This window comes from Nicotiana attenuata, chromosome 2 (genome assembly GCF_001879085.1).
Source record: "Nicotiana attenuata strain UT chromosome 2, NIATTr2, whole genome shotgun sequence".
Taxonomy (NCBI): Eukaryota; Viridiplantae; Streptophyta; class Magnoliopsida; order Solanales; family Solanaceae; genus Nicotiana; species Nicotiana attenuata.
This window is the reverse complement of record NC_031990.1, coordinates 70,779,480-70,803,487: the sequence shown is the minus strand read 5'-3', so window position 1 is coordinate 70,803,487 and position 24,008 is coordinate 70,779,480. Positions and strand designations below refer to the sequence as shown.

Below are 24,008 nucleotides of genomic sequence, written 5' to 3'. Positions count from 1 at the left end.
CATGCCCATCGGCACCAGTTGCTCATTCGCCACCAGCAACAACTATATTTCCTCCACCGGTACCATCTGAACAAGAAAGAGACACCTCTATTCCTAGGTCTCCTGGCCACGGAAACTTGGTTAGCAACTATGGTATACCTTTTCAAGACTCGCAAGGGAGGCGAAGTGCCACCTTTTAAGTTTTACAGGATTATCACGTCCTCTTGAGGCCGATGGAGCTCGCCAATTACATGAAGCCACTGGCTTCAGCGAAAGACTGGAAGAACATGCGCTCCCTTTCAGGGGAGCGTCTGATAAACAATTCCACGCATAATATGTGGCATGTATCATACTAGTTTCCTTGTATTTTCTTTTATGCTTAAATGTTGCAATGATAATCCAAATTTCAACCTTCTTGTTTACATTGAAAATGGTTATTACAATTAAATTTTATTTTGTGGTTCTAAAAATACGTGATTTATTTTAATGCTAGTTGTTAGGCGATAGATGCTAAGTGTGAGTCAGGAAAATGAGATAAGAGCTTGAGGACAGTATGTTATGCAAACCGAATGGCTGTGAATCGGGGTCTCGAGCTGGCCTAAGCTGGGCCTCGAGGTCGAGCTAAAGTGTCAGACTAGGGATGGTCGACGAAGAACTAACAACTCTAAGGACCTTGATGATGGCTCTTTATGATCAATGATGAGTAATAAATGAAGAACAATCAGTAAAACACAATAAATGTAAGCAATAAAACCAAAGGAACGATAGTAGAATGTGTTTAAGTTGAAGAGCAGAGAATGTTCTTGTTCTTGTATTGAATATCATATGTCTTACAGAATGATAAGGGTCCCCTTTATATAGGAGGGGGAATTCCAACATAGTAAAGGTGCATTTATTACAAAGATATGCGGCTGGTACAGCCATTTATTACAAAGATATGCGGCTGGTACAACCATTTAATATGACGGTACAGACATGTACTATTCTTGTAGACCTGGTTAGCTCTAACCACGTGCCTTGGGAATTTCCCGCTTGTCCATCATAGCCACCGATTTGCACTGCCCCGAGGTCGAACATAGGGAGCCCTGGGGGTCGAACCTCGAGCTGTGCCTCGAGCGTTTTGGAGACGGGCTATGGAGTGTCATAATGATCATAAAATCGGACTCTCCGATTTTAGTCGTATACAGATAGTCCCCGCATTTCTTAGAGTAAAAATGATAAGAAACGGTCTTGAATTCTTGCCTCTTCCATACTTCCATCATGACGTCAGCTCGTCAGAGCATTAAATGACATGGATCAAAGGCTGCGAGAGGTCACTGTCAGCATGATTATCGAGAATCCCACGAACCGTTATTGGTTCGACTCTTCCGCTTCTCAAACGTTGCCCAAACAGCTTCTATAAATACCTCAACTGTTTGTCATTCATACTTTTAGAATATCTTCAAGTTTTCAGAGCTAAGTTCACAATCCTCTACATTCATCTCCTTTCTGTGCTTGCCTCTTCATTTTCTTTCTTAGAAACTATGTTATAGTTATGGATAAAACCTCCAAAACGGTACCTTAGAAAGAGGGCACCGCTTCTTCATCATGCCCGTCCAAGGGCAAACCAAAAACACCTCCAAGTATTGAGCAATGTACCCCTGGCCACTTCGATACGGTCTCCGATTTTACCATTGAAAAACCCCCTTCTACACCGGGCCGATGCGAGCCCATGTCTTGGTACGTCAGTGTGGTAACCGACACGAAGAGAGTAACGATAGACTGCCGATGGGGGGAGGTAGTGCAAGTAGAGATCCCCAAATCTGAGGAAAGCATAGTAGCACACAAAGCTGGCTTCCTTAGCGTATACACATACCCCTTCACTCTAGGCCTTGTAGATTCTTCTTCCCCACCGATAGATCCGGTGATTCTTGACTTTTGTCATCAGTACCTAGTGACACTCGATCAGATCTATCCTTATTTTTGGAGGATTGTTTACATGCTCAGATATTTATCCAACCGGATCGAGGGAATGACCTGCACCCTCGACCACCTGATCAGATTGTACAGCTCCCGTCTCTTCTGAGGGGGTTTAATCAAGCTTCACCATCGATCCACCAAGACATTCTTTGCTAGCATCGATGAGGACAAAGACCGGGGATGGATGAGCCAGTTTGTCAGAGTAAGAACCTCAGACATCATCCCCGCTGATAAGATGCCATTCCCGGAGGAATGGAACATGAAGCGTAAGTGTCCCTACATCGAGCACATTTTATTGCCTTTTCTTCTTCTTCTGAAATGATCTTCTTTTGATTATGTAGCCACCGTTTGGTTCCCCGGTGCGGTTCAGAACCTTCCGAGATGGATCAAACATTAGACTCTGCTTTTCCATACAGCGAGCGTGTTTGGCATGATTTGGCCAAAACGCGGTGGCAGGCCAAGAACCACGGTATGATTTCGTTGTTGTCATTACCAAGTTTCTCATGAGTATTCTTTGTGGCGGTAAATTTAATACATCACGCATGTGCAGGCCTTGGGGAAGGCGTGTCGATGAGACCGCCTCCTACTGGTGAAGAAGAAACCTCGAAACCCGACAAGGGTAAGAAGAGGAAGAAGGAGGCGTCGATCGAGTCTCCAAAATCAAAGAAACCCAAGGTCCGCAGGCCTCAGACCAATGCCACGGTCTTGACTTCGGCTGATGCGGTAAGTCTTCGTACCGAAGACGAAGATGATGATAATGGTGATCGCCCTTTGGTACAAAGGGTAAGACGGAGCGCTGATGCTCCACAAGCTGTTGGGCGAAAGACCGCTGAGTCGGGGGTGGCCAATGTGGACCAAACTCATGCTAGGGAGACCCTCAAGGAGGGTTTGGGCGCAGTCCCCGAGCTTCAAGTTGGACATGGTACAGTCCGTGCCGGCGAATCCTCGGCTGGCGATTTCGGAGGTCCTGAATCCAAAAATTTATAGGGTCGAGAAGAAACTCTTATAGAAATTGATACCGGGGGTGGCTTTGAATCGGGCCATTCATTTTCTCCGGGGGAAATAAGGGATGCCCAGAACGGGGGCACTGCCAATGTGGGGGCCTCTCAAGGAGAGGATGATATGTTCAAGGACTACTTCGTCGGTGTCGATGAGGACACAGATCTCGACGCCCCCGTCGCTCTCGAGGAAGCTGAGAGGCTTCAAAAGTAGGTGATATTCTTGACATACCATTTGCGCCTCAAATTTTTACCCTTGCCTTTATAACTTCTCTGCTTTGTTGTAGGTCAAGAAATTGTATGACCACGCCTTTTCTAAGCTTCAAGATGAGCTTTCATGCCGTGAGGAGGAGCTCGAGAAGCTCACTTCAGAGCTAAATGAGTCGAAGGCTTCCTCTACCCGAAAGGGAGAGGAGTTGAGTGAGCTTCGGGCGAGTCTGGAGGGAGTGCACCAGGAACGGACTAGCTTTGTGAGCAAGTAACACGGCATTCATGAGTTCATCTTTTCATCCTTATAACTTCATGCTCACTATCTTGATTCGCCTTTGCAGACTGGGCAAAAGAATGCCCTGGTGGAGCGACTTCAGGAAGAGGTTGTAGCCAAGGAAACGGAAATCCTCGAGCTTTAGAGGCAGAACGAGGCCGTGATCTCGGAGAAAGACCTTTTTGCGGGGAGAGTTGGCCTCGACCCAGGATCTTCTTCAAAGTGTTCAGAAGGAGGCCACTGCATTATCTGTGGCAAATTCCGAGGCTGATGAACATGCGTCCTCATACAAGAGAGATGCCGCTACCGTAAATGATCGAGCCAGAGAGATATCCGAGAAGGCCGAGCAGAAGCTGGCTCGGGCCGTTGCTCATGCTCGTTTGCAAGCTAGGAGGCAGTTCGATCTCTCTACTGAGATTGAGAAAGCCAAAGCCTTGGAGGAAGAATCAGCACCTCCAACTACTTCGGATGAGGGTTCCGGAAGTGATTCGGATAGTAGTGAGGGTGAAGGATCGACTTGCGTCGTCATCTATGCTTCTCCCTTTCTTTCTTTTTTGTATATGCATTCCTCGGGGAGAGGGGGCTTTGTAAAGACACCCTTTGTAAATGTATTTTTGGGAATGCAAAAAGATTCCTTTGCTTCAAGTCTTTAAATTTTATTTCAGTGCTTATGCAAAGTTAATCTTTGAATTTCGATGTCGGCTCTTTGGAGCCCATACTTGGAGTAACCGAGCTCCTCGAGATCAGGCACCATCTCGAGGTTGGGTTGATAGCTCTTTTAGAGTCCATACTTGTAATAACAAAGATCCTCGAGATTGGGCACCATCTCAAGGCTAGATCGATGTGGGGATCTCGATATTTCGAGCACTGTATGACAGTGTCATTCATATGACGTGACCGCGAAGTGACCGGGGCGGTCCCACCGGTACACTTTCCCAAAAGTGGTAATGGAATGGTCAGAATTAATTGGCCTTCAGAATAGGCGAACAGTCGCCGCTTGCTCTATATATGTATTTGCTTCCTTCTTATTTGAGGATTCCGCTACTTTGAGCAACTATCCTTTTTATAGAGCTCTCCTTGCTTGCGTCAGTTATTTCACCATTTTAATTCAAAGCTTTTGCCTAAGTTTTCATCTCCTTTCTCTTGTTTCAGTTATGGCTGCTACGCCCAAATCCGTTCACCAAGAAGAGGAGAGTTCCGCCTCTGTTTCCCGCCCAGTCGGTGGTACACTGCCGGCGTCCGGTGAGCTAACCTCGAGATGTTTTGTCTCGAGGAGGGACTTTACGTTAGAGAGACCTCCCAATGACCAGGGCCATTGGGAGCATGCATCGAGGTTCATCTCATCAATAGGAGAGGAACACCTTGAGGCAGTTAGGAGAGACTGCGGATGGGGAGAAAAGGCGGTACTGTAGGTCCCTTCCCCGGAAGAGAGCATCATGGCTCATATAGAGGGGTTTTTGAATGTATACACATACCCCTTTACATTGGTCCCTCTCGATAGAGTCGTGCTCGAGTTTTGTAGAAGATATTGAGTTACCCCGGCATAGGTTCACCCGTCGCTTTGGAGGATAGTGTTGATGATAAGGTTCTTTGAAGATAAAGCCGGGCTCGAGTTCACCTTCAGCCATCTTATTAGATTGTACCGGCCCTTGCATTACCGAGGCTTGATTACTCTATGACATCGATCCACCCGGTCCTTTATTGCCAGTAATGAAGAAGACGGGGACCGAGGGTGGAAGAGTCTATTTGTCCGAGTGCGGACTATTGACATTATCCCCGTAGAGTTCCTGCCATTCCCTGAGAATTGGAATTTCACTCGTAAATGGTACACTTGTGCTTTTGTCATTTTTGTCCATAGTGGAGGCAGACTCCATAAAGGTGTTTTCTTTCTCTTTTCACAGCAATCTCGTGGTTGCCATACGAGGTCCCCGATCTGGCGGATTGGACTCGAAAACTGGTAGCTTGCTCGACCTACGATGAGCGTAAGTGGCGAGACCTATCGAAGGGTAGATGGGAGGCAAAACACCACGGTGAGTACCGTATGATTCTTTTCTTTAAGGAATATTTCCCTTTGTGTTTCCTAACTTCTTTACTGCAGGCGTTGGAGAATTTTCCGAGATGAGATCATGCCCTCTCGGAGAGGAGGGAGGATCATCGGCTTCGGGGCCGAAAAGTGATAACAAGCGCAAGGAATCCTCGGTGGTCAAGGCGATTTATAGTGAGGCAGGGTCTGCCCGGAGGCGAAAAGGAGATGCAACCGTTGAGGTAGATCATGTACCTATCGTCCGTCGTGTAAACATTAGTACAACAGAAGGGAGCGGCCACACATTGATGGCTCGAGCTAAGAGGCCTCTCGGGGCAGCTGAGCCTGCAATACCCGAGATTTCTAGCCTAGGAGGAGTGGCTCCTCTTTTGCCACCATCTTCTTCCCTGGTCGAAGGTACTTCAAGGTACAAGGATCTTTCGCCGCTATCTCTTTCTCCCGTCAAAGGTACTTCGAGGGATACAAATTTTCTACCGCCGTCTTCTTCTCCCGTCGAAGGTACTTCGAGGGATGTTCAAGGCCAGGGGCTGCCTAAATCAAGCGGAGTCTCGAGCGATCATATCCCCACCGAGAGCGGTTCGACTGGGGCCAATGAGATCAGGCCAGTAGATGTACGCTCAACTTTTAAGGAGGCTCAGTGGCTCTGTTTTGTGGTGAGTGTTGGTTGACTTTGTTGGTTTTTTGGTTTTACGTTTTCATTTTCTCACTGAGCTTCTTTTTCATAGGCCTTTGACAAGCTCAAGTCCGAGCTGCTCCGCCGTGGACCCAGGTTGCGAAAAGCCTTGGACGGGGAGAAATCCCTCAGGCTTCTTTGTGATAAAAGGGCAAAGGAGTTGATACACCTTCTGTACGAGATGAATCGAAGCCTGAACTACGAAGGCCCCCTCGAGAGACAGGTAAACTTTGTTTCGAGGGGATGCATGTTTTTTCTTCTATCCTCGGAGATTAATATTTTGATACTTCAGTTGCAGAGTAAGATGGAGAACCTAGAAAGCTTTTGGGGAAAAGTTGGTTAGGCCAAGTATGAGTGTAATGAGCTAAGGGCTCAGATAGATGCCCAAGTTGCGGCCAAGAAGAATGCTTTGGCCAAGGTTTCTGCCCTCGAGGTGCAACTCCAGAATGCTCATGAAAATAGCTCGGTCCAGACGAGCAGGATTGTAAGGCTCGAGTCTGACCTTTTGAAGATGAAGGCTGAGGCCGTGGACGCCTGGGCTGAAGCTGAAGAGATTCGAGCTAAGGCTGATAAGAAAATGGCCGTCTATTTAAAAGACGCTACCGACGCTCGAGTTGAGTTGAGAGGGGCTTCCGATCGAGAAAGCAGAAGCAATGAATATGCCCGGTGCAGATCCCGAAGGGAAACCCTCGAGGAGATCCACGCTAGGGGCTTCAATCTCTCGGAAGAGATAGAGCAGGCCAAGGCGGATGAATAATATGCCAAGTTCCTCGTATTCGATGCCGAAGATAATGAGGAAGAGGCCGATGAAGCCATAGTCCCCGAGGGGAAAGTAGACTAGGCTTTTCCTTTCTGATTCTGCGTATAATGCTCTAAGAGAACATAGTAAATGAAGCCTTGTATTATTTCACATATACATATAAAAAGAAGCCTTTCGGTTTTCCCCTTTCATGAATTTCCCGTTGCTTGTGTATGTCTTTCTTTTGTTTTGAATTTTGACGCTTGTCAATGATTAGCCAGATGAATTGGACTTCGAGGAAAAACCCTTAGGTTTACAAATCAGCCCTGGGGCTTGTTGGGCTGGCCCGTAGGCTCTTACGCATTTGCACTTAGGCTCTTTTTAGTTAACCATTTCGGGCTCAGTCTTCGAGTCGGGTTTCGACTTGAGCTCATCGACCCTTAAGTTTTTAAATTTTAAGCTGGCTCTTAGGATCTTACATGTTGGGTCGGTACGACCTCTAATATAGGCTGGCGCTTAGGCTCTTATGCGTTGGGTCGGTACGACCTATAATATAGGCTGGCGCTTAGGCTCTTACGCGTTGGGTCGGTACGACCTCTAATATAGGCTTTATATTTCCCTCGTCAAAGACTTTTTGAAGATTTTGTGTTCGTCCGACTCTTCGATGGTTCGATAAGAATCTCGATTGTGACCCGTTATGTGATAATAAATGAGCACCTCGGGAGGTTTTGCTCGATGGCTGAATTGTTTCGAAGCCTTTTCATTGTTTGGAGCTGACATGATTAGAGCTCTTTTGCTTATGCTAAGGGTAGCCTGATTAACCGGTTCTTTTCAAAGTATTTTAGGAGTAATTGAAAGCCTGTGATTTTATGGCGACGGTCGGGCGTCCCCGAGTTGCGTTAGTTTGGCCGAAGCCTTATGATCGTAGTTATTGTGTTTGGTCGTAGCCTTCTAGTCCCCGAGTGAGGTAGCCTCGGGATTTATGTAGAGGGTATGCCTTTTTAGGGGTCTTACAAGTTCGAATATACAGCCTTGACTTTAAGATCGGGATTATGCCCTTTGTAAGGTCTTATAAATTTGAACATGCCTTACTTAAGGTCTTATAGATTCTTTGGTTACTTGGCACAAGTATAATTCATTCCTTGCTTGAGGTATTACAGATTTGGTATTTCCTTATGGAGGTCTTATGAGTTCGAGGTTGCCTCATGAAGGTCTTACATTTTCTAGCATTGCCACATGGAGGGATTTCGGGCTCGAGGTTTCCCGCGTGGGGTCTTATGGCCTCGAGTTTTTGATTGCTTGATGGGGTGACATTCGGCGACAGTCCCCGAGACATCGAAAGTTTTTGGCTCTGGAGCCGTATTTTGTAAACTTGATGTTGCCTCATTGAGGGCTTATGAGCTCAAAGTTTCCGGCCCGGAGGTCTTACGGCTCCAAGTTTTTGATGTCAGTTCCCTAGTGTTCGGGAAATTTCTGGCCCTGGGGCGTTTCTTGTAAAAATAGCAAACTTCTTTGAAGCGCGAAGCGTTTTGATGGTAAAAGATACTCCTTTAATTACTTGGTACAAGTATACATGTTTTCGTCGTTGAGGGTTCGATTATTCTACGTGGACACGGTTCATTTGACCGTTTGGCCCGATACATCATTTTTCTATCGAGACCTTCTTTGACTCATCTTGATTTCTCCGGGGAGGTGATCTCCCGGGGAGATTCCCCCCAGTATTCGAGGTTGGTTGAAGAGAAGCCTTGAATACTTGTTAAGTTCTCCTTAGGTAGCATATAGATGTTGCCTCGTTAAAAACCTTGCCGGTAAAACCCTTCTTGGGATAAAATCAGATCGAAGGAAAAGGGTGCAACGCATGCTTTAAAACCTAAGGTCTTCAAGCTGGAAGGTGCTTCGATTTTTCTAACCGGACACCTGAACACAGGTTAGTGTAAGACATAAATAAAAGGGGAGACGGTTATACCTTAGTAGTGATGGCGCTTCGAGCCTTGATATGCTTCAACTGCTCGCTCTGGGGACGCGGTACGATCCTTTGCTCGTTCACTCGGGTGCAGCCGAGAATGTAGCTTATGATTGCTACTTTGCCGTTTTCTTATCCTTTGGCTCCTCCGATGTTGAAGGTGTCGATGTCGGTGCCACATCGTGCACCGTGAATATCTCTCTTGCTGCATGTTGCTCCCCGTATACGGTTTTTATTCCGTCCATCATTGGAAACTTCATCATTTTGATGAAGGGTTGATGGTACTTCTCTCATGCAGTGTATCCATGGCCTTCCGAGCAAGGCATTGTACCTCATGTCTCCTTCGATGACATGAAACTTGACATTTTGGGTTGTGCCGGCCACGTTGACTGGGAGGGTGATCTCCCTTTTTGTTGTCTCGCTCGCCATGTTGAATCCGTTGAGGACTCGAGAGGCGGGCATGATCTGGTCAAGCAGTCCGAGCTGCTCCATCACCCTCGACCTGATAATGTTGGTCGAGCTACCTGGATCCACAAGCACATGCTTAGTTTGAAATGTATTCACAAGAAAAGAAATTACCAATGCGTCGTTATGAGGCTGAGACAGGGCCTCGATGTCCTCTTCGCTGAATGTGAGAGCATCCTCGGGTATGTAACCTCGAGTTCGTGTTTCCCTGGTGATGGATATTTTTGTTCGTTTGACAATGGGTTCCTGTGGGATGTCGATTCCTCCAACAATCATGTGGATGACATGTTGTGGCTCTTGTGTTTTATTTTTCCTGTTCGCCTCTCTTTCCTGAGATTGATTTTTGGCTCAATCGTTGAGGAACTCTCGGAGGTGCCCTTTGTATATTAGTCGGGCTACTTCTTCTCGGAGCTGTCTGCAATCTTCGGTCCTATGACCATGTGTGCCGTGAAATTCGCACACCAGGTTAGGGCTCCTTTGCCATGGATCTAATAGTATGGGTTTTGGCCACCTGGTGTCTTTGATTTTACCTATGGCTAATACGATGTCCGAAACATCAATGTTGAAGTTGTACTCAGATAATCGGGGTGCCTCCGTCGGTCCTGCGTGTCTGTCGAATCCGGCTCTGCTCACAAGTCCCCGAGGATTCTGACCTCGATCTGCCCTTCGGTCATTTCGGGGCATATTACGCCTTGGAGCGTATCTTCGATCTTCAGTGTAGGGTTGGTACCTTTCTTTGTTTAGCCTTGGTTCCTTTGCCAGGAGCCTGCTAAGATATATTGAGCCCGAGAGGGCTCCTAGTTGGTCGTCCTCGACCCTAATCTTTGATTGATACTGGTTGTGGACATCATCCCAAGTCACGGCGGGATATTCAACCAAGTTCTACTTTAGTTGCTTTGAAGCTATCGAGCGTTGTTCGTTCAAACCTTAGGTGAAGGCCTGCACTGCCCTGTCATCGGAGACTGGTGGTAATTCCATTCGCTCCATTTGAAAGCGAGATACAAACTCCCGTAGCATCTCGTTTTCTCTCTGTTTGGTGTTGAAGACATCAGATTTCCTTGTAGCAACCTTGATGGCACCGGCATGTTCCTTTATAAAAGAATCTGCCAGCATGGCAAATGAGTCTATCGAATTCGAGGATAGGTTGTGATACCACATCATGGCCGCTTTTGAAAGTGTTTCTCCGAATTTCTTCAACAGGACGGATTCAATCTCATCGTCCTTCAGGTCATTTCCCTTTACCGCACAAGTGTAAGCAGTGATGTGCTCGTTTGGGTCCGAGGTTCCGTTGTACTTCGGGAGATCGAGCATTCTGAATTTCTTAGGGATGGGATTTGGAGTAGCACTCGATGGGAATGGCTTTTGTACGAATTTCTTTGAATCTACACCCTTCAGAATCAGGGGTGCGCTCGGGATCTGATCGACCCTTGAATTGTAGGTCTCCACCTTTTTTGTCATTTGTTTCTATCTTCTTTTTGCCCGATTCAATCTTATTTGCGAGGTCCTCGAGCATCTTCATAATAGCGGGGTTGGTTGCTGACCCGTTGTTGCTCGATCTTTCCGGTACCTATTCGGCTCGAGGAGCCGTTTTCGATGTTGTTGTGCTTGGAGTTTTTTGGTGGCTTTGCAGTTGAGCAATCGCCAGCCGTTGTGCCTGCAACATCTCAAAAATAACGTGAAGGCTAACCTCTCGTTCCTCCCGAGCTGGGGTTCTCTGAGCTTCTTGTTGGTTTTCTTGGCGTATACTCCGGTTAGTGTGGGAGCTTATATCGACGTGTTGGGCGTTGCATGAGCCCACATCCACGGGGATTGGTTGTGGTGCGTCCTTAGGGTTTCGCAGTGGTACACCGGCGCCTGGAACAGCTACACCATTCTCTCCATGGTCCTCAGAACCATTGTTTTCATGTGAATTCACTGAGTTAGACATTTTGACCTGAAATCAACGATTTTTGGACAAGAAAAAGTGTGGAGAATAACTTGTGTTTTCAATAAACCAGCACGAAAACAATCACTATTATTTTTAGCCCCACGGTGGGCGCCAAACTGTTTACCTTGAAAATGGTTACTACAATTAAATTTGATTTTGTGGTTCTAAAAATACGTGATTTATTTTAATGCTAGTTGTTAGGCGATAGATGCTAAGTATGAGTCAGGAAAATGAGATAAGAGCTTGAGGACAGTATGTTATGCAAACCGAATGGTCGTGAATCGGGGTCTCGAGCTGGCCTAAGCTGGGCCTCGAGGTCGAGCTAAAGTGTCAGACTAGGGATGGTCGACGAAGAACTAACAGCTCTAAGGACCTTGATGATGGCTCTGTATGATCAATGATGAGTAATAAATAAAGAACAATCAGTAAAACACAATAATGTAAGTAATAAAACCAAAGGAACGACAGTAGAATGTGTTTAAGTTGAAGAGCAGAGAATGTTCTTGCTCTTGTATTGAATATCATGTATCTTACAAAATGATAATGGTCCCCTTTATATAGGAGGGGGAATCCCAACATAGTAAAGGTGCATTTATAACAAAGATATGCGGCTGGTACAGCCATTTATTACAAAGATATGCGGCTGGTACAGCCATTTAATGTCACGGTACGGACTTGTACTATTCTTGTAGGCCTGGTCAGCTCTAACCATGTGCCTTGGGAATTTCTCGATTGTCCATCATAGCCACCAATTTGCACTGCCTCAAGGTCAAACATAGGGAACCCTCGGGGTCGAACCTCGAGCTGTGCCTCGAGCCTTCTGGAGATGGGCTATGGAGCGTCATAATAATCCTAAAATTGGACTCTCCGATTTTAGCCGTATACACTTCTATTTTTGGGCCAACCTTCTCGCTTCTGAGGGCCTGCAAAGATTGATCATTGATAAACAAGCACTTGTTTTCGAGCGGGATTAACTCATAACTGAAAGGAATCAGCTTGTCGTGCGCCTCCCGGTGTTGGAGGAAAAAGCTGTAGAGATTGATGAGCTTAAAGCTCGGTTGAAGAAGAGCTAACAAAATAGAAAGGCCCACAGCCAATAAGCTTCTCAATTAAATGAAATCTTCAAGAAGCTAAGGCTAAGTGGGCCGAACTTCACGATGTTGCCATCGCCACTGCCGATCGTGAGTCCGCCTTCAAGGAGAAAATGAACAATTTGAAGGCCAGCTTATGCTCAAAAATCGAGGAGGCCAATATTGTTGAGGAGAAGAGGGCTCGAATGGAAGAGAGGCTTAAGAGGGCCATGGAGAAAAACCGGCTTCACTCAACCACAAATGTTGAGCTTGACTCCCTCCTCAGTGCCATGAAATTTGAAAGAGAAGAGCTCCAGGAAAAAATTGATAAACTTCAAGGCAAACTCCAAGATCAAAAGGATTCCCTTGTGTTTGAGAAGACATATGCCATATATCATATAAAGTGGAAGACCTTGGAGGAAGCCAAAGTGGGCATCGCCAATATAGACGATTGTATTGCCCAGGCCCGGGAACTGCAGTAATCTATTCATCAAAATCTTCCTATAAAGCCCGTTGCGACTGACTCTTCGAGTCTGATTCCGAGTACACGAGAACCGAAGGGGAGACTGAAGAAGATGAAGGCCCTAAACAGGCAGTGAATACGCCTTCCTCTACTGGGGAAAATATAGATCCATCTCTCCCTTCGAGGTCTGGCAGCAATGATGTATATTTTCTTTTTTTTACTTTTTCTATTTTGTAATTGTGCCAAACCTTTCACCGAGTTAAGCACATGATAAATAAAGAATATTTTGCTTAAGTGTTGTGAAAAAATATTCCTCTTGTGTTTAGTCTATTAAAGCTTCAGGTATATTTTCATTTGATAGATTTTGATTCTCGGCATAAACTCTTTCGAAATCTACCATTTACTATGAGGGTATCATAAGAGAGGGCCCTTATGTTTACGGTGCTCTTGAAGAGGAGGTCTCATGTTCATTCCGGCACAAGCATTTGAAGTTTTAGTTACTTTCAAACGATAAAATTAACTCATCATTTGGACAAGAAATAAGATAAAAATAAAAGGACTTTATTTTATTCCTTCTATCTTTAGAAGTACATAAGCATCCATTTGCTAAAGTAAATAAAACTGCCAATACATTTGGCTAACTTGTACAATTTATTTCTATGGGACTGATCATGCAGTCCACGGTCCTGATGAAATATAGATCCCGATTCTCGCAGTCCACAGTTTTCGTGGCACTACTGGTGCCATATCAAATATTATTCCCCCCAGTATTTGAATGTGAAGCATGCGAATTCTAATATTGGAAGTCTTACTTCACGAGTGGAAACAAATTGTGAATGGTTAAATACGCTTTGCATTCGAACACTGGAAGTCTTACTTCACTGGTGGAAAAAACTTATGAATGGTTAAATAATCCTCTTTTAGTTATGGAAGGCAAATCTTGCCATCGAACCAAAGATTATTTAACCATCCGCATAGTCGTTTGCCATTGATGTGAAAATTTTAGTGCCTTGATATCTAAAGGTCCTTCCTTTGCCGACGAAGCTCCTTTTGTAGTATGATTTTCATTGTTGGCTCATTACAAACCTTGCTAGAAAAACCTGATTGGGATAAAAACTAGACGAGGGGAAAAGAGTACAACACATACTTTCAGTAATGGTAGGATCCGTCAGCAATAATACCTTTTGGGGTGAGTCACGTTCTAATTGCTGGGTAATTTGACTCCATCTTGATTTCCCAACTCGTACGACCCTTTACCGGTGACAGCTAAAACCTCGTAGGGACCTTCCATGTTGGTCCTACCCGACATTGACTTCCCGAGTGCTCTAAGTCACCTTTCTCAAAACCAAGTCTCCTAACTCGAAGTAACAGAGAATGGCCCTGCGATTATAATATATTTCCATCATTTGCTTTTGAGCCACCATCCTCACGTATGCTAATTCCCTGCGTTCGTCGAGCAAGTCCAGCCCCACCAGCAACGCTTCATTGTTTTCATCCTCGTTTGTTTGGGAAACCCTTAAAATAGCCCCCCCACTCCCCCACTTCTACCAGTATCAAAGATTTTGTGCCATACATGAGAGAGAAAGATGTTTCTTTCGTGCTTGACTTCATCGTTGTCTGGTATGCCCATAGCACACCCGGTAGCTCATCGAGCCACATGCCCTTTTGCATCTTCTAACTTCTTTTTAACGTTCTAAATAATTACCTTGGTGGTTGATTCCGCATGTCCCTTAGCACTTGGATGGTACGGTGAAGATGTAGTTCTTTGGATTTTCAATCCTTCCAAAAATTTGGTGACGTTTGAACCTACAAACTGCGGCCCGTTGTCGCGAGCAATTTACTCCAATATTCCGAATCGACAAATTATGTGGTCCCATATGAAGTTGACCACTTTGGGCTCACTGATATTTTGGTAAGGACCTGCTTCAACCTATTTAGTGAAATTCATCCCCGACTTCATGAATGGCCATGGGGACAACACCAAATATAAGGGTTCTGCTGGTTGGTGCACAATTCTGCTTGGACTTTAACACTTATTGTCACGTCCCAAACTTAGGCAACGCGAACGGAGGTCAACCGAGTGAACCCGGCTGAGCAAGCCTGTTAGATTCCTTCCACCCAAACTCACTCATGAACAAAGAGAGGACATATTTCCATTAATTTAGATAATAGGGAAATCATGTATAAAATACTACATCATTTCATTAGTTACTTCATCTTAAAGTCTCAAAATATACACATTTTTCATAGTTTGAAGTGGAATAGATGATTCAAACACAACAATGTTTCGTCTGACTTTTCCAGCACCCATATACAACCCACACTATGTCTACGGAGCCTCTAATCAATACAAAAGAGTACAACAAAAGTGCCGGCAACAAGGCCTCGACTATACCTCAAGTATAATACATAAGGAACAAAAGATGCATAACCCCGAAATGAAATGGGGCTCACCAAGACTGCTGGGAGGAGGATGTACCGCTATCACTGATCAACGCTACCTGCTGTGGAACCACCTCCATCCGTTTAAAAATGCAGCGCCCCCGGCAAAAGGGACGTTAGTACCGTCGAATAGTACTAGTATGTATAACTAAACACCACCTCAATAGAATGAACAATAATGCAAGTAAGAACAATCATAATATCAGTTAAAACATTAAACATTTACCAAACATCAAACAAGGGATAAGATAAGTTTCCAATTAAATTTTCCACATTTTAAGTCAGGGAAGTCTTTAGTACCAATATGCCACTATTTACCACTTCGATTTTAATTCCCAATATAGTCACCACCTTGTGTACGGTATGGCGTCCAATCACGACCCGATCGGCTAGGCCATCTCATATGAGACATAAACCACAATCACGATTTCAGTTACAGTTTTCCAATAAAGTCACCACCATGTGTACGTCATGGCGTTCGATCATGACCCGATCGGCTAGGCCATCTCATAAGAGACATCAACCACAGTTGCAATTTCAATTACAATTTCCAATAGAGCCACCGCCATGTGTATGGCATGGCGTCCGATCACGACCCGATCGGCTAGGCCATCTCGTAAGAGACATCAACCACAATTATATTATTTCACTTGGCACGTTGGCCGTATTTCATATTTCACATTTCATAATTCACTTTTAGTATTCCTCGCTTTATATCTCATATCTCGTATTTTGCTTTCAACAATCATCATAGATTTTCAACAACAAGGCATTTCTTTCATAACATGTAAGCACACATATGAGCAACTGAGAGTTTTAGGTACATTGAGATTTCTTACAGAATTGTCATTAGCTTTCACTAAAAACACAACTTCATGTCAAGGCATTTAAACATGCAACCCATACTTTGAACACATTCTTCAAATAAGATTATAACATAACAAGAGCATTTGAATTGCATATTGAACATGGATATCTTTTGCACAAGCTTATTCGGAATGTTCGACTCATAGTGAGTAACTCGGCACTTACATGGATATTTGGGGGTTCAATTCTAAGAGAAGAGTTTAGTCATACATACCTTAATTGAGCTCCTTTACACTTTAAATATTCCGGGAATCTTAGCAACACCAATCTATTTTAGAAATATAACAAAATAAACTAAAATTAGGGAAATGATCGTAGTTCTAGCTCATTTGAGCATTTTATCAAACACCAAGTGTGCATTAAGGTTTTCAAGGTCCTTTTATGAAAGACATCATCATCCCACAACCCATTCTTTACCCATAGCTCACAATTTTTCTACACTCTTTTATCACACATACATGCAAGATAAACAACTCCCACACCCAAGAATGGTCTTGCTAATTACCCATTTTTAGTTAATTTTCGAAATTAAGGGCTAGGGTATAGATTCTTACCTCTAGGATGAAGACTTAGTGAATTCCTCCTTGTTAATCTTCAATGATTTTTTATGCGGTTGCATAATCACTCTACGGGCCACAGAATGGCCGTAGAGTGAGGTAGTCTTTTGGGCCATTTTTGATGTCATTTTTACGGCCCATTAAGCGACCGCAGAACCCTTTCACAGGCCGCACTCTTATTGCATATCTCAACCTTGAGATTTTTCAGATGGTTGTTCTGCGGCTCATTATGCGAGCGCATGACAGGTCTGCGAACCGCAGGCTGAAGCAGAAAATATCAGCTCTGGAGGGCCAATTATGCGGACCGTAGAAGCATTATGCGGTCACATATGCGACCACAAATCTGTGTCAGGCTCCTATTTTTCTAAATTTTATAACCTGGCCCAATCTCGTTATGTAAGCATTATGGACCATTTTTCTTGCAAAACCTGATGCTTATAGAGTGAGAGAGAGAGAGAGTGCTTAGAGTGGGGGAGTGATCTTCAATCAATTATCCATCAATTCTTACTAGCATCTGTGGGCATGAAATGCAGCGTCCCTAGATCTTGACATTATTGGCTGCCATATCTAGTTTTCTACTAAAGAAAGAATCAAAACAAGTTAGTAATAAATGAATGAATCAAAGCAATTGTGCAGCTGTCTATGCCCCACTGTGATCGCCAAACTGTTTACATGCAAAACGGTACATTTAAATTTATTACGTGGTTTATAGACAAGCGAATTGATTTGATCTAAAAAATGATAAAAGAAACAAGATTAATATTAATATTAGCAATTGAAATTGAAGAAGATAACGAGCCTGGCTCCGGTCGTAGTCTCTCCGAGAGCAAAAGTGAGAATAATGATAAAGTGCAATTAAAGTTATTAAATTGAGAGCAAAAGTAGTAAAATAAAGCTTTAGTATGCAGAAAGTTTCATGTCTTTATAATGGTCGGTGAGCCTGCGATTTATAGTTTTACTTTACCTAGGGAAACAAGATCCTAGGATCAAGCTCCTCTTAGATGAAGAGTCATTGATGAACGTGTAACGGCAAACTATGAATGCTAATATTCTCTACAACGATCGCTCATTAATGTTAGTGAATATTCACTCATTGAACGTTATCCGATGGCAAATCCTTTACCTTCTCCCGTCGACTTTGATCCCTTAGGGATTTACCTGATATCGATTGCATTCGTTGTATCCGGTATTGGTTGTTCCCTGACTTGCACGTCGCCTATCTTCGGCTCCACGTGTCATGTTATCATTCGGCCATCCGTAATAAACCTATTTTACCCCATATATATATATATATATATATATATATATATATATATATATATATATATATATATATATATATAGTTACATTTTTTCAAATACATATACATACATTAAGTTCACACTCATTTCAAAAAGTTGTGGATGTAACTAGGGGTGGCAAACTGACGGGTCAGGTCAGATATGAGCGGGTCAAAAATGGGTAATTCAAAAAATAGATAAATTATCCGACCTGACCCGTATTTGAGATGGATAAAAAACGGGTTATCCGGCGGATAATATGGATATCCATATTATCCATGGCTTCTTGAATATGATCACTTATGGGAAAATTCCTAGTCTCTCAAACTTGAGGAATCCCCAATTTGAGGCTTAACAAATGTAAAAGTTAAACACATTAGTTATCCATTTGGTTAACCATTTTCTAAGTTGATAATATGGTTCTTATCCATATTCGACCCGTTTTAAAAAGTTCATTATCCAACCCATTTCATAATGGATAATATGGGTGGATAACTATTTTCTTTTAACCATTTTTTCACCTATAGATGTAACTGTATCCGTATTCACTAATATGAAACCTTACATATAGGGTGGCAAATGAGTGGGTTGGGCTTAATTTGGGGGGTCAGATGGGTTAGGTTAATAAATGGCTCATTGCCCAACCCATCCCAAAGTGTACTTTGGCTAAGATGGGCTGGGTCAAGATGGGCTAAACAATGGGTCATAGCCCAACTCGCTCAACTTGACCCATGTGTTAGCATCATGCTCATCTTACATAAACAAATCATTTTACCTTTTATACACCTATGTGTAAAAGGTAAATAATACTATTAGTATTTTGAGAATCAAAATATATTTTTCTTAAATAACAAATTAGTATTTAAAAAGTGTAAGTTGAAAAATATTTTGCTGGTAGGGGATGGGGGGTTGGGGTGGGTGGGTGGTGCAGAAAAACGAAAAAATATAAAACAGAAAATTGAAAATACAAAAAAAAAGTAAAAAAAAAAAAAAATTGAGGGGGGGTGTGAGTGGTTAGGGTGGGGTGGGGGTTAGGGTGATGAAAAGACAGAAATTTAAAAAAAAAAATAAAAAAAAAAAAGTAAAATTGGGGCAACTAAGTAAATTTTTAGATAAGTTGAGTTGAAATCCCTTTGTTTTGGGTGAACATCATAAGTTGTATTTGGACTACTTCATAGGTCAGAATGGACTATAAAAAGTAATGGGTTAACTTGGGCTCAACTCAAATAGACCATGAGCTAAAACATTTATAGCCCAACCCATTAATCTCTGGGCGAGTTGGGCGGATTTAGGCTCAAATCGCCACCCCTACTTACATGTCCACAGGTTGATTTTATTTTTTTGTTGCTATATTTTGATTGTTGAACTCATCAATACAAGACTAGCTAACTTCTATCACAGTGGAAAAAGGAGGTTACAAAAATGTCTTAGGTAATAGGTTCAACTCTCAACTGTGATATTTTTACATTTTTTTAAACCCTTAAACTCTTGTCTTCAGTTGTGCCTCGGCCCCCTTGAAGTCGTAATCAAGAAATCTGAACACGTTGATATGTAGGTGCAGTATAATATATATATATATATAGGAGTGAGCAAGAATTCAAGATCCAACAAGTCCCTTGTGCCGAGCGTATGAAATTATTGATAGGAAGATGGATGCAGAAGCAATTCCAGCAAGCATGACCACCTGCATTAATGTAACCGTTTAAAACAAAAAGAACACTCCAAGTGCGGAATTGGAAACGTTTCATATTATAGTTCAATTTCTATACACTGACATAATATACTGCAAAAAGGAAAGGAATTGGTCGAGTGTGCGCACCCATTTGAAAATATAACCATGGTCTTTCCTCCATGGATATGGAATGTTCATTCCAAATATTGCAGCCACCAAAGAGTACACTGTCAAACAAACTGTACCAGAACTCAGGAACAGCTCCAGCTGCGGTATCAGTCACAAAAGAATTGCCATTTATTTGCTAATTCAAGTGGAGAAGTAACAAAATGTAGGATAATAATTTCAACAGATCGTATGAGTAGTACTGTCTTAATAGAGTGGAATGGATGCCGTACTAGGCATGTGTTAACAAGACAGTACCTGGATCAGCTGATTTCGATGATTGTCCAGCTGCAACAAGGAAACTAATTTTTAAATTTTTATTTCCAAAAACCAGAAAGTCTTGGTATTAATAAACAAGTTAAATCAGGAATGAGTAACCTGAATATTGATATAGTCCTCGGTGTCATCAATATATTCCCGCAACTGGATAAAGGAACACCAGTGTCACTATTTAGTTCCAAATGAGTTCATTATATATTTCGTTTTTATGTATGTTTAAGGGCATCAAGTTCCTGCATGGTCTATGCAGTTTCTTACCGTTCTCAACTTGTTCATCGTGCTTTCAATTTGTACAAAGTAAGCCTGCAGAAATATGCAGTTTTATCAACACATGTATGTCGTGATTATTTCCAAAATTTCTGATAATACTAACCTCAAGCAACATCTCAAGTTCCTCAACATCAGTCTCCTCCTGAGTTAGTCCACTGATCTTGCTTGTTTTGGACAATAACTTTGGAGAATCAGGGGACCAGTAAAGTGCCCCCTGGCCACTAAGCGGGGAAGAAGCTCCGGCAACTTTTCTTGAGAGGTAAAGGTCAGCCATGTCATCATCATCTTCAAGAAGTTGTTCAAGATCATCCCTGACCTAGAGTTTGGCATAAGTTAGGAGTCAATTAAGTTAATGGAACGTGCATAAAGAAAAATATAGGCTTTTAGCTGTGCCCATTTTTCCACTCCAAATAAACTCAATCTTGTTCTTGCAGAAACAACAACAAAAACAACAGCCCCTCAATTCCAAGCAGGTAGGGGTTGGCTATATGAATCCTACATGTTCACGTTGCTCCATTTATACTCATCCAGTCTATTTCCTGTAGAGACAACTAATTTCTAGTGTATAAATTATTGCATAGACTATAATATCTTGGTACGTTAAGGGACATAGTATGTGAGAGAGAGATACACATACTTTTTGAACCCGGCTGGTCAACCTAGTCATTGCGCTCTTCAATTTGCGCACTCGATCCAAGTTACGACTACTAATCTGCAAATAAGTGAAGTGTTTCACAAATGAAAAAAAAGGCACTCGAGAAACAAACTGATCTAACACTCGGCATATAAATAATGTATGTATTGCAGGAGAACTTTGAGGGAATAATATACCAAGGGAGAAAAGTTAGCTGATATATTTATTGCAAGAAGAAAAAGCTAGCATACATGCCCAACAGAGACATATCAAACCAAAAATGCTATCAAGTAAATTAAATAAACAATGGTTTCCCTAATTTTGCATTCTTGCTAGGGATGAAATCAACCGTTGAGGAAAAAATATTTTGCCAATAAAGAGCTAGGTCGTATAACAGTACCTCCTGTTAATGGAACTAATCTTAGTTGATGAAGACGGCGAGGTAGATTGGTGGTATAGTCAGATGCCACTATATATACGTACTATGGATAATTCTTACAACTGCAATGGGCCTAATTCTGCCTTGCAGTAAATATAAATCCTCAGATTGCAAGTTTTTCGCCTAAAACATCCTTAATACCACCGCCATCAACAAGTGATTGTTTGCCAACAAAGACTCCAGTATTCCTATTTTTGTTTCCGAACATTCGTTTTGAAGTCAATGCTTAAGGGATCTTCGCAAGAACTAAGCTTTTCCCCCACCCCTTTGTCTCTTCCATTCTCCAAGTAAAAGTCATAGACAAGTGGGAGAATGCTCAAAGTAGTGGTAATCCAATGCTTTTGGAAGAAAAGAGTGACCAAATTATCATACACAACCTGTCAACCTATAGAACAAAAGAAGCTTGTTGGACATTCGACCGTAGCCCTTAGAAAATACTTTAGGGAGCAGCAGACCATCTCATCGAAGGCAGATTAACAATAATAAGAATCACTCAATACAAAAGAGTTATCACGCTCTTTTCAGTTTAGTTAACGCATACTTAGTGTAGACACTTAGTTGCACTAAGCATTTAAGTGACCTTGTTAAATAATTATTCCAATAAGGCATACATTTTGTATTTGGATTACTAATCTTACCTTGGAGGTGAGCTCATCTAAAGCTGGGTAAGCAGCGGTCTCTAATTCTCGTGTCTGAGTGTCAAGATAACTGCATACACCTTCTAGTGCTACTTCTAAAGCTCGAAACTCAAATGGAAACTCTGTATCATATCCACAAAAAAAATTACTAGTTAGGAACTGAATATGAGCAACCCCTAACGCTTGTGTGTAAAAAGTAGACATAGTAATCAACGGTTCGCATTTCAGGTGCATACCAGTAGGTTCAACGGTTTGCATTTCATTTTGTGTTCCATTAACAGCTGGTTGGTCATCATCTTCACCTTCTCCAAAGCCAATAGCAGGCAATGGCAATCTTCTTTGAAGTTCTTCAACAACGGGAGCTACATTATCATCCAGCGGGTCACGAAGCAATACCTACTTCAATCAGTAAACCACACAAAATAATGGGGTATTCATCTATTATTGGAAACCAAGGAAGCAATAAATTGACTGCCAATAATCATATATCTGGAGTTTAAGTTCTATACATTGACAACATTAAGCATTTCCGCACCGAAAAAATAATTACAGGTAACTATTCATAAGTGAAATTAGTAACTTGGTAGTGGTAGGTAACATGCTACAACTTAAATCACAGATATAACTTACTCCCTCCGTTCCAGTTTATGTGAACCTATTTCCTTTTTGGTCTGTTCCAAAAAGAATGACCTCTTTCTAAATTTGGAAACAATTTAACTTAAACTTCCAATTCTACCTTAATTAAGAAGCTTTTATAACCACACAAATACTCTGGGCTCCTTTTTGACTTGTTTAAGACCACAAATTCCAAAAGTCTTATTTTTTCTTAAACTCCGTGGCCAGTCAAACAGGTTCACATAAGTTGGAACGGAGGGAGTATATCTTATCCGAAATAATCACCAACTCAAACTCTGGTATACAATGTAGAAAGCAAAAGAAATTCACCTCATCTGTAGTAATAATTGCTTTGATATGCTGAAGTTAGTGAACAAACAGCCAAACAAAAGAACAAGAATTAGATTGCTGCAAATCATAGTAACAAAAAACAGAGAAAGCAATTAAAAAGAAGTTCACCTCCAAATTGAGTACAATAGCCTTTTCTCTGCCTAAAATTGCAGAAGGATAAGAAAGAAGAGGATCAAGAATACGAAGATCTCTAGCATGTATAGGAACTCGTTTCATAATAGCATACTTATCCAAATCCAAGATACTACTCTCCCCCTTACTGTCCACCAATATCCAGCTTCTTGATACCCCTGTTTTCATCTCCCAATGTTCAAGAAATAGCGATTTTGCTTTCAAGTTCTTGTACTGTGAAACTCAAAGAAAGAAGAGAAGAGAAGAGGGGAAATTAATTTGAAAGGTAGGGGAAAAGGGGAAATGGAAAGAGTAAAGGGGGACAAAGATAGGGAACAATGACATGACGGTTAAACTGATTGGTGAAATGTGAAGAAACAACTGTTGTTACTGCTTGAAGAAGTAAAGTTGTTGCTTTGCATGGCTGTATTATTTTTTGGCCGATTGAGGGGGCGGTAAACAGGCAAAAACTTTCATAAACAGAGAAATGCGGTGACTCCACGCTTTATATAACTAGTGGACCCGTCATTTCCCCATCTTACCTTTTACAGTTTACTTTCTCACGACCCCTCAGTCTCCTCAATTTCTATTTCTTCCGAACATTTTCATGATAGTAGTATGTATTCTTCTAAGAAATATTTTCTGATAAATAATTTTAAATAATTAGATAGTTCTTCAACGAAAATTTTGAGTATTAAATTTGATAATATCGTCTAGGTGTTGGTAGGAAAAGTGATATTAAATTTAAGTTAATGTAATTGCAAGAAAAATGACTTCATGTTTACCCGTAAAACATTATATTTGAATTTATAACGTGGTTTATAGACACGTGAATTAACTTGATCCAAAAATATGAAATAAATAAGAATAAAGTGAAGAATATAAAATAACTAAAGAGAATTACAAGCCTGGTAGTATGATGA

General features: G+C 42.2%; 1 protein-coding gene across 2 annotated transcripts; it reads right to left on the bottom strand.

Moving 5' to 3' along the window:
• Positions 19,129 to 23,539, bottom strand: LOC109212227 (magnesium transporter MRS2-I-like). 2 transcript variants are annotated; one of them, XM_019375855.1, is made up of 11 exons: positions 23,083 to 23,538; positions 22,954 to 22,983; positions 22,245 to 22,404; positions 22,009 to 22,130; positions 20,935 to 21,009; positions 20,401 to 20,613; positions 20,286 to 20,330; positions 20,127 to 20,171; positions 20,007 to 20,036; positions 19,731 to 19,850; positions 19,129 to 19,595 (listed from the first exon to the last, which is right to left on the bottom strand). In XM_019375855.1, exons 1-11 carry the CDS (start codon positions 23,272 to 23,274, stop codon positions 19,509 to 19,511), a joined length of 1,119 nt encoding a protein of 372 aa, XP_019231400.1. In that variant the 5' UTR covers positions 23,275 to 23,538; the 3' UTR covers positions 19,129 to 19,508. The 2 variants fall into 2 exon arrangements, with proteins under 2 accessions (XP_019231400.1, XP_019231408.1); XM_019375863.1 differs by lacking the exon at positions 22,954 to 22,983 and having other exon boundaries at positions 23,083 to 23,539.

Coding starts and splice junctions, on each gene's coding strand:
- LOC109212227 (XM_019375855.1), bottom strand. CDS start 23,274: ATGAAAACAGGGGTATCAAGAAGCTGGATATTGGTGGACAGTAAGGGG. Junction 20,331..20,400: donor AACTTGAGATGTTGCTTGAG/GTTAGTATTATC, acceptor ATATTTCTGCAG/GCTTACTTTGTACAAATTGA. Junction 19,851..20,006: donor ATCGAAATCAGCTGATCCAG/GTACTGTCTTGT, acceptor CTGATACCGCAG/CTGGAGCTGTTCCTGAGTTC.